Source organism: Anoplolepis gracilipes, chromosome 13 (genome assembly GCF_047496725.1).
Source record: "Anoplolepis gracilipes chromosome 13, ASM4749672v1, whole genome shotgun sequence".
In the NCBI taxonomy this organism is placed as follows: domain Eukaryota; kingdom Metazoa; phylum Arthropoda; class Insecta; order Hymenoptera; family Formicidae; genus Anoplolepis; species Anoplolepis gracilipes.
The window spans coordinates 10,351,131-10,361,848 of record NC_132982.1 but is presented as its reverse complement, the minus strand read 5'-3'; the positions used below and the strand labels follow the sequence as shown (position 1 = coordinate 10,361,848).

Below are 10,718 nucleotides of genomic sequence, written 5' to 3'. Positions count from 1 at the left end.
TTTCGAGACAGAGCATCGACTCTTTCGACAAATATCGAATAAAACGCATCGCATGGTTTTTTTTTTTTTTTTTTTTTTTTTTTTTTTAAAGCAAACACGTGTATAAATTTAGAAAGATTATAAATGCTGCGCAAGCGAGGTGAACGACACGACTACCGACTACCGACTACCGACTACACCGACTATCCGGTGTCACGCGTCGCCGTCGAATGTCGAGTGTCGAGTCGCGGACGCCTGTTTACACGTAAACCAAAACATTAATGACCTTGAAAGACATCGTGTCACGTGACTGTGAGGAGAGATTGCGATTGGCCCAGTGTATATTGCGTCGTGCATGCCGCGTGGTCCGCATTCCTCGTCCAATAGGATTTGCGCGTACTGGGCCGGGCGGTTGCGAGGAAAAAGGAAAAAGAAAGAGGGAAGAGGGAAGAGGAAAGAGGAACGACGAACGACGAAACGGACCGATGGTACGACGGCAGCGGTGACGACGAGGACGAGGACGACGGGAATATACGGGAAAGGCAACGTCAACGGTGACGGTGACAGTAACGGTGACGATATCGGTATCGATATCGATATCGAGAGCGGGAACGGAATCGGGATCGGGAACGGAAACGGGAACGGGAGTGGTAGGTAATAGAATTGCTGGTGGTAGCTGGTAGCAGCGGCAGCGGCGGCGGCGGCGACGACACGACGACGACGACAACGACGACGACGACGACGACGACGACGACGACGACGACGACGACGACGACGACGACGGCAGCAGTGGCGGTGGCGGCGACGGCGGCGACGGCGGTGAGGACGACGATCGAGACGGTGCGCCGTGTTGGTCGGTGGAGTACACCGTACGTGTTTGTGCGTGTGTTCGTGCGCGAGCGCGGTTGGTCGGCTCGTGTTGTTGTATCCAAGATGAAGTCCGACTCGAAACCTTTGTTGACAGCTCAGGCGGAAAAGGCAAATCATTACACGTAAGTAGCGCCCGCTGGTCGGACCGGGCAGCGCGTCCAAGTGAGATCAGCGAGATAACTCGTGCGAAGGAACGCGGTTCGTGGTTCGTGATTCGTGATTCGTGATTCGTGATTCGTCGTACATGTCGCGTGCACGTAGCACGTACATGCCCGTACATATATATCTGTCGCCGTATATCGGGAGAAGAAATATAGCGAGCGAGAGGGTGGGAGAGGGAGAGAGCGAAAGAGAGAGAGAGAGAGAGAGAGAGAGAGAGAGAGAGAGAGAGACATTGAGCGAAAGACTGTGAGTTGGCCATTTGTGCCGAAAAGTGCGTGGATCGCTGTCAAAAAAGTACAGTGCGAAGAAAATGTATTGAAAGAGAGAGAAAGAAAGAAAGAGAGAGAGAGAGAGAGAGAATAAAAGTTGTAAGGTAACGGTGCGGCTAGAGAGAGAGAGAGAGAGAGAGAGAAAGGAGGGGGGTGCGAGCGAGAGCGAATGAAAAAGGAAGGGAGAGAGAACGTTTGCGAACGTGAGAATGTGAGAGAGAGAGAGAGAGGGGGAGAGAATGAAGAGGAGAGAGTGAGAAGGAGAAAAGAACGAGGGAACCGCGAGCAACGAACGCGACTATAACGCGACGCGCGCGTCCTACGATCCGCAAAAATTGTACATATACGAACGACGACGACACCGCGGTGAGGCAGCAACAAGGAGGCAGCGAGATCTTGAGTGAAAATAATGTCTAGTATTGCGGATTCGCATTCCAGATACTTGAAAGAATTCCGCGTCGAGCAATGTCCCCTCTTCATACAACGCAAATGCACGCAGCACAGACCCTTCACGTGCTTCAACTGGCACTTTATGAACCAGCGGAGACGCAGACCGGTGAGAAAGAGAGACCGCACCTTCAACTACAGTGCCGACAATTATTGCACCAAGTACGACGAGACCACTGGCATCTGCCCCGATGGGGATGAGTAAGTTTTATTTTACTACAATTGTGTCATTTCTCTTTCTCTTTCTCTTTGTTTTGTGATACTACACATGTGGCGTTGTATAGAGTGAATGAATATATATATTACACACACATACAACGCGCGCGCGCGTATGAAGTAAAGTGGAGAGACAACGTTTACGATATTGTTGCTACTCAAAAAAAAAAAAAAAAAAAAAAAAAAGAAAAAAGTTTACTCTCTTGCCGGCGTAGATCGACGGTCGTCTGTGATAACTTGTGCTATGTGTGTGTTGTCTCTCTATGTGCGTGATGCGTACGTCGTACGTGAGTGCGTGCGTGCAAAATGGCACGCTCTCGCTTACATCAATAAGCGATGGATGCGACATACATATATACGAGTACACATATGTATGACATACGCGTGACATATGTACACGTAACGCGTGTTACTGTCGCGGCGTACTTATGTGTATTTACGTTTTACCGAGACTCTGTCATCCCCCGCAAAGAAATCGTTGTTACTAGAGGCTTGAACGAGAAAATGAACAAAAAAAAAGAAAAAATAGAAATTGCGTATCGCGTTTTTAAATATTCGCATTCGCGTACATGGCCACTAATCTATTTACACTAATATTAAAGGTATAATCAGTTGTAGCTTTGCGTGCACGCTTTAGTCTAATTGTAAGTGTTGGAATCTAAAACAGGTTACACCTTTCTTTCTCACATCGAATTCCAAAGATTTTGCGGGGAGAGCTTTGCCGTTTGCCGTGCGAGAAATTATATAAAACGCTTCTCGGAACCTAGAGTTGGAAGGACATTCTTCACGATTCGAGCTTGGTTACGAAAGATCGGAAATCGAGGTTGGAGAGAGAGAGAGAGAAAGAGAGAAAGAAAGAGACGCACTCTGTTCACGCGGCGTCATTTTGTGATGGTCATTGACACGTATATACATGCCTTCAACGCATAATACGCGTACGTGTAATTTTTGCAGTGCCCGGTAAAATGCAATATAAAACATTTCGCGATGTTTTAGTTGATAAAACGATGCTTTTGATAAAATCCTTCCAACACTATATTTTCCAATGATATATACGTATAATCACTTTGGAATATATATACAATTTGTGGCTCTCGATTATGACACGATTGATCTGTCATGTACAAAGTGTATTACATTTTTTTTTCTTTCTCCAGAATATTTCAAGAATCTGTTTTTTTTTCTCTTTTTTTTTTTTTAGTTTTAAAATGCAACATAACATTTCTTTTAGATGTTAAAAATCATTTATTTTTGCGATATCAGTTTTACATTATATATATATATGCTGCGAATAATAAAATTATAATATTACTTTGTGCATAAATTAACATCCCTCGAGGCACCTCTCGCTTTAACATTTTGTAACTTTATTTCTATAGCGCCAACACATACACGTATATAATGTATGCGATACACTTGTGTCGGAATACATATTTGCATAAATGCACACGGATATTTGTAGGCAACATTTTACACAAGTCACCGATAAATCACTTCTATAAGAAACGATATAAATTACTTTCTTTTTCGGACTTTTGCTTATTGTTAGATAAATTAAAAAGGTTTTGCACCACATAGTATCTGAATTGGCTTTTTTTTATTTATAGTTTACGTATTTGCATTTTTATCAACATCATAATATTTTTGTAAATAGTTGCAAAAAAGATTGCTTCGAATTATAGTTTCTTTTTTTTTTTTTTTTTTTTTTTTTATAATTGAGATAAAACAATCATCAGTTTTTTACGAGAAAATTATTGCGTGGAATTTGAACGATAATTTGCAGACACCTTATAAATTGACAATGAAGTTATTTTACTGCATTCGATAAATGTATAAAGTGATTTTCATCAAACGATTGCAAATGTACGATATATTTCTCCAAAATTCCCAGTGTTACGAATTGTCGAACAAAGGAACTTGCTCTTATCGATTTTCCCTTGCGTACTTGGCACGATGGCATAACAAAGAATCATAATATATATCCAAATCTTTTTCTAAATGCATATCGTAAAATAATCGACACATTACAGTGTTTGTCATTTAGTAAAATTGAAATCTTCTTTAAGTTGAAAACCTCTTCTTTGACCATACAATATTTTATATATATATATATATATATATATATTAGATTATAATAGCAATAAAATACTCGTTCGATTTCTCTTGCTCTGTTTGAAACAACAAAAAGAAATCTCTCAAAAATGCAAATATAACAATTCGGAATTAAAATTCTTAGTATTGTGAAATGTTTATTCATTTATTTACTTATTACAACAAAAATAATTTTTTGGAAAATATACCCGCGGAATTACGAAGTAATTTACAAGTAATAATGAAAATACGATAATATAAATTAATAACGATTAGAGTTCTCTATCCCCCCCCCCCCTTTTTCTCGCTCTCGCTCTCTTTAAAAGATATAAATTTTAAAAGACATTTAAATGTGTAAATACATGAAAACGGAGAATGTCAATAACTTAAAAGAACAAGTTAAATATGATAAACAAATAAGATAGATAAATGCATAGGTACAACTTCTACTTCAAATAAATTAGTGTATTATGTCAATGATAATGCAAATAAAAAAGCAAAATATTACAGAAATACATATTAAGTAAAATCAATTATTCTCGAAAGATACAAGACCAGTAATTATGTTTGTGCGTGCGTGCATGTGTGTGTGTGTGTGTGTGTGCGCGCGCGCGCGCGCGCGCGTTAATTTAAGCACCAATATAATTGAAAGAAAAATATATATCTGTAAAAAAAAGTATAACTACAGCTCGATAAAAATGTCATATTATTGTTGAACAGGTGTCCATTTTTGCATCGTACCGCGGGTGATACAGAGAGACGTTATCACCTACGTTATTACAAGACGTGCATGTGCGTTCACGATACTGACACGCGTGGATTTTGCGTAAAAAATGGCCCGCATTGCGCCTTCGCGCACGGCAATCACGATCTGCGTCCGCCCGTGTACGATATCAAGGAAATTCAGGCGTTAGAGAATCCCGACTCGGATCCAAATTCTTCATCCAACGGGCCTAATATACTCGACAAAGAGCGAAATCTGATGAATGAGGATCCAAAGTGGCAGGACACGAATTATGTGCTGAGCAACTACAAGACCGAGCCATGCAAGAGACCGCCGAGATTGTGCCGGCAGGGCTACGCCTGTCCCCAGTATCATAACAGCAAGGATAAGAGACGCAGCCCACGGAAATACAAATATCGGTAAAACGAGCGAGCAATTAATAATCGATTAATAATACACTAATCAAATCATGACGTTAAGTCGTTAAAAGTCGTTTTGCGATAAACAGTAAAAAATTGTAATTCGATACAGATCGACGCCATGCCCGAATGTAAAACACGGCGAGGAATGGGGCGAGCCGGGAAACTGCGAGCAGGGAGACGCGTGCACGTATTGTCACACACGAACGGAACAGCAATTCCATCCCGAGATTTACAAATCCACCAAATGCAACGACGTGCAACAAGCCGGCTATTGTCCGCGTGGAGTCTTTTGCGCCTTCGCGCATGTTGACCGTGAGTGTACACTCGTCAATCGTACGTAAAACAGTCCTATTATATTATACACGTGTTTTATATAGTTACAATTTACCTAACAATACATATAAATATACACGCATGTTTGTGTGTGTGTGTGTGTGTGTGTGTGTGTGTGTGTGTGTACATTTATGCATTAATATGCATACATATAATTTAATAATAGCGTATGTGTATAAACATATATGTATACAGTATGTTTCCTAATTTGACCGTCATTATTGCTCTGGTACGAGAGCGAAATAATCTATCGTCCTTTTTTTAGCGTCAAATTATTCGCATAACACGATTATACGTTTGCAATCGATCGGGCTTGTTTATAAATTTCTTTTGCTACTATTACTAAATTACTATTATTTTGAAATACTCGTACATGTAGAACCTGATTTAAATGATAATTTGATATTTGATAAATCATAAATCTTAGTCGTCAAAATTGTATCTCAAAATTGATATATTGGGACGTTGGTATGGTGTGTTGATGGAAGCAGTGTTGCCAACAGAAGAAATGAGCCTGGCGAGGGATATGGCGGTGCCTATAGATTGCGGCGCGAATCTGGCCGACATACTCAGCAATGCTCTTCCACCCGACAAGCGCTCGTCACACGACAAGGATAAGCCTCTTAGTGACAGTAGTGTGAGTCTCGATTTTCTCGATATATCGTGGAGATATTTTTCGACTCGATTAAAATTAAGAAAAAAAGAAAGTTTTTTTTTTTTTTTTTTTTTTTTTTTTTTTTTTTTTTTAATTTGAAAAATAAAAAATTATATAATAGAATTTGATTAGAATCTTTAATGTATCCATAGGTCTAGTTGATAAGAGAGATTCGCAATCTGCATGCTCGTACGTATGTATTAAACATGTGTCGTCGACTGAATTATAGAATGGGAGCGGGGAAGTCTCGGAATCTGCCAGCACCAGCAGTTTGGGTAGTAACAGTTCACACAGCAAGGCACCTGGTGCTCAACTGCATAATTCCAATAATACCAATTCCGGTATAAATACGGCTGCGCAACAAAAACTTACGAGCATACTCTACAACCCCAGCTCTCTCATACAAGTAAGTGTTATTTTTTTAAATATAATAATACGCACTATCTGTAATTAACCATGATTAAAATGACACCAATTTCGACAGAATGAAATTCGGAAGCAAATAAACGCCATTGATAACGACCCATTGTTAACTAAAGTTGAAAAAGCCCAACAGAGACAAAGTCTCTATATTGCGTACAATTTGAACGGAACATTAGGTAGTCATTCGTTAGCAACTACTGTTTCACCACTGTCAAATTCGTTTTATTCAAACGACACTGTCGAATCTGTAGTAGGTAAGTTGTTTTTAATATGCGTGCAAAACGTTTACTTTTATTCGCTATGCGCGATAAATAACATAATAACAAAACAACATCATCGATATTCGATCTTTTTTTCAGGAAACGCATTAGACGAATTACATCTAGATGACTCGTTAAATTTAGTCGATTCAATTCATAGGGATACAAATTCACCGATCGGCAATTCGATATCAGCAGGCCTAGCTAGTTCTGGTTTACTGGTCGGTAGCTCAGCTCCGGTCAATATACCAGGCATGACTGAACGTTCTGTTCTCACTAATTTTTCTCCATCGACGTCGAGTCCGCTTCAACAATTACAGACTGGTTTTCTCACCGGGTCGAGATTCTCCCATCAAGATTCAATGGAATCTGTAAGTGTCTTGATACTGTTTTTATTTTTATTTTTATTTTTATTACATGTATTGGCAATTGTGGCGGTATGAGGGGCCTCGAAATTATGTTACTGACGTTACTCGGATTACTTTCAGACATTGCCATTTATGAATCAGATGTCGGATCCATTTAGCAATCACATTTCGCAACTTAGTAGCTCAGCTTCTAAGCTTAGCGGATTCAATAGTAGCTTATTCGATTTTGCGAGCCAAGGAATGTCGCCGTCGCGCACGCAACCCACTCTACCGGCATCTCCATTGGTCAATGCATTTTCCATTAGTCCAAGTAACACAGGATCATTATCCGAGGTTAGAATCGATTTTAAAGAATTTTCTTTTCTTAGACACCTTGGAAATGAGACAGTAGTGTAACACTTATTATACATATAATATCCGCACATCATGTTTGTATATGTATGTGTATGTGTCGTCGTAGGTACAAAGGCTCAGAGATGAATTGACCTCGAGCCGTGCACAATTAGCAACATGGGACGAACGTATCAATCAAGCTCGCGCGGCTTGCGCGGCGTGGCAATTGGAAAGCGAAGAGGCAAAAAGAAAGGCCGGAATAGCCGAGCAACAGAGAGATGAGGTAAATATTTTCAGTTTAATTAACCGAGCGTTTCTCTCTCTCTCTCTCTCTCTCGATATCGAAATTTAATTTTCCAGAATATAATGCATTTTTCACAGGCTTTAATGCAGATAAAAGCACTCAGGGTTGAGAATGAGGCGTCTAACGGCGGCCCATATCTTCATTCAGTAAGACGAATAAGTGAGCTTAGATCGTTATCGATAGCTACTTTGAAATCAATTCAATCGCAATTGCGCTCAGATCTCGAAGAAGTGGAAAAGGTAAGAAATGGACAAAGTTTTTTGCATTATTCGCAATTTTTTTCTATAAAATGGACATCTCTCTCTCCCTCTCTCATTTTTAAATAAATCCAGTATGAGATGAGAAATGATCGAATATATATATATATATATACTCATATTTCTATCGCTGTATTTTAAGGTGCTGTATAGAGAAACGGCAACAAAGTGCATGGTTTGCGAGGAACAAAATCGTACGGTTACCTTATCGCCCTGCAATCATTACGTAGTCTGTTCGACGTGCGCTCCAAATCAGCGCGAGTGCCCGTACTGCCAGACTCCAGTTGTCTCAACAAGTTAGGCCCAAACTTTCCCCTAGAATCCCGTTGTTGTTACAATTTTCGCTTCATAGAAAAAGAAAAAAAAGAAGAAGGGCAGGGTGGTCTTTGAAAAAAATATCATGTAAGTAGTATCACGATTTTGCAAGAACTTGTATTTTTAGTACTCTGATAAAATGACAAAAATGAAAACTGTTTCTTAACGCGTTAAGCACGCATTTGCGAGTAATAAGGATCGTTTATAAAGGATACCATTGATTCATCGTCGCCAAAGTACGAATATGGTAGGATCTTTTATCTTGTAATCTTGTTACATTATGTTGATATTTTTCTCTCGATATTATATTCAGCAAATATCACATTTTTAAATACAATTCTACAAGGAATGGCATCTTATGCAAATGGCATCCCCTAAAAGAAAAAAATGTTTTATTTTATATATAATTCAAGATATATATATATATATTTGGCAGCGTGTTAAATATACACATTTGCGATATCTGCACATGCAGATTACAGAACATTTAACGCGAAAACAATATAATCGCGATTGTCGACAAAGTTCCGGGACCTCGAAAACTATATAATTGTTTAAAACAAATTAATTATAATAATAAACGCAACAAAAGTCTTCTCCCATTTTACATTAATTAATGGGAGAATCTTTTCTCAATGGTTGAGCTGTGAAACGTATGTCACAGAAGAAATGATATTTCTATTATATTTAAATCTATATATATATATTTAATAGGATTTTCCAATTGATTCGTACTGAATATAATAAAATATATAAGTATTAACAAATTTTATATTTTTCGTTGAAAACCTAATATTGAAAATATAAATATTATAAGAGGTACATATATATATATATATATATATATATATATATATATATATATAACATTTCTAGGTTTTTATATATCTAATAATACACACATACCACACACAACACACACACACACACACAAAGATTTCTTATAGTTGTAACAATAGGGTATCGCGAGAGTTTTATAAAACAACCGCGAAATAGGTAGTAACCAATTTTATTATATGAAAAAGGTATTATATAAATACATATATATATATATATATATATATATCATTCATTTTTTTCTTCTTTTTTTTTCCTGTTTTAATACACTTACCATTTATTCTTTTCTTCTCTCTATTTTCGTTCTGTCGCTTTTTTCATCTATAAGATATATAAAAGTTACAATTTATTAGAAAAAAACTTATGCTTCGACACATTACAAAATTTATAATAATTGATATTTTTAAAAATTTTATATATAAAATATATGGTTTTTTTCGTTCTATGATGTAGCTCGTACATGTTTTGTAAATCTTCTGTAATACAATCCACTTTTAGAATTTAAATATGCTTATATGTGTATTTGTATTTGTGCGATGGAATTATTAGAAGACACAGATTATTAAATTAAATCGTGTGTGATAGTAACGAAGAGGTTTAATCTTCAACCAATTCAAGTAGATTATTGAACCAATTATCCTCATTTCATGTTGTAGGTTTTTACAATTGTAGATATAAGGATGTTAGAGATATTTAGGATTTTCCAATTTAATCAAAAAATAACTCATAAATATATAAATATATATATATATATATATATATATATATATATATATATATATAAACACAAGTCAAACATGTGTGACATACGTGTTACAGTTCAGTTACATGCTAGGAGCATGCTAATTAAAAGGCGTGAGGCCACGTCTCTATGTACCCGGCTCTACGCGTATATTCATTTTAAAGATGTAGTTGTATGTTAAACTTTATGATAAAAAAAATGACTATACATAGTCACGATGAAAAATATACATATATTGCCTAAGATATAATGATTAGAATAGATAGGTCAACATCATTATCAAATTTTTTCTTTATATAGGCATGAAATATTACAATAATTAATTTTTAAGATTACTTTTATTTAATGTATTTACGTGATTACAGCTATGAAATTATTAAAAGTTCAAATATAATACCCCGTGCAAAAAAATTCAATGACACTTTTATACACCACTAATAAGTTGTTTACTAATTTACATAGAATTAACTCTCATAGATTTAAATTTCTTTTTTTTTTTTTTTTTTTTTTTTTATATATATTTCTTAATATATCAACTCTTTTTGATACAATGGGGTATTATAGCATACATAAATATATATCTATTTATATATTTACTTAACTATTGACATTCACACAGTAATTGTTATCGTTTTTGCTTTTTCGTTTATTTTTTTTCCTCCCTTCAATTATCTTTATAGTTTAGTATCAGAAAGTGAGGCCAAAAAAGAA

At 36.8% G+C, this 10,718-nt stretch overlaps 1 protein-coding gene across 10 annotated transcripts; it reads left to right on the top strand.

Moving 5' to 3' along the window:
- The first annotated feature begins 393 nt into the window (after positions 1 to 393).
- Positions 394 to 8,856, top strand: Unk (RING finger protein unk). Of its 10 annotated transcripts, none has more exons than XM_072905202.1 (12): positions 394 to 971; positions 1,719 to 1,928; positions 4,755 to 5,177; positions 5,290 to 5,492; positions 6,020 to 6,150; positions 6,398 to 6,574; positions 6,653 to 6,845; positions 6,951 to 7,222; positions 7,340 to 7,552; positions 7,680 to 7,835; positions 7,913 to 8,095; positions 8,256 to 8,856. In XM_072905202.1, exons 1-12 carry the CDS (start codon positions 913 to 915, stop codon positions 8,412 to 8,414), a joined length of 2,379 nt encoding a protein of 792 aa, XP_072761303.1. In that variant the 5' UTR covers positions 394 to 912; the 3' UTR covers positions 8,415 to 8,856. The 10 variants fall into 10 exon arrangements, with proteins under 10 accessions (XP_072761303.1, XP_072761302.1, XP_072761299.1 ...); XM_072905201.1 differs by having other exon boundaries at positions 6,017 to 6,150; XM_072905198.1 differs by having other exon boundaries at positions 5,290 to 5,513.
- Positions 8,857 to 10,718: the final 1,862 nt, after the last annotated feature.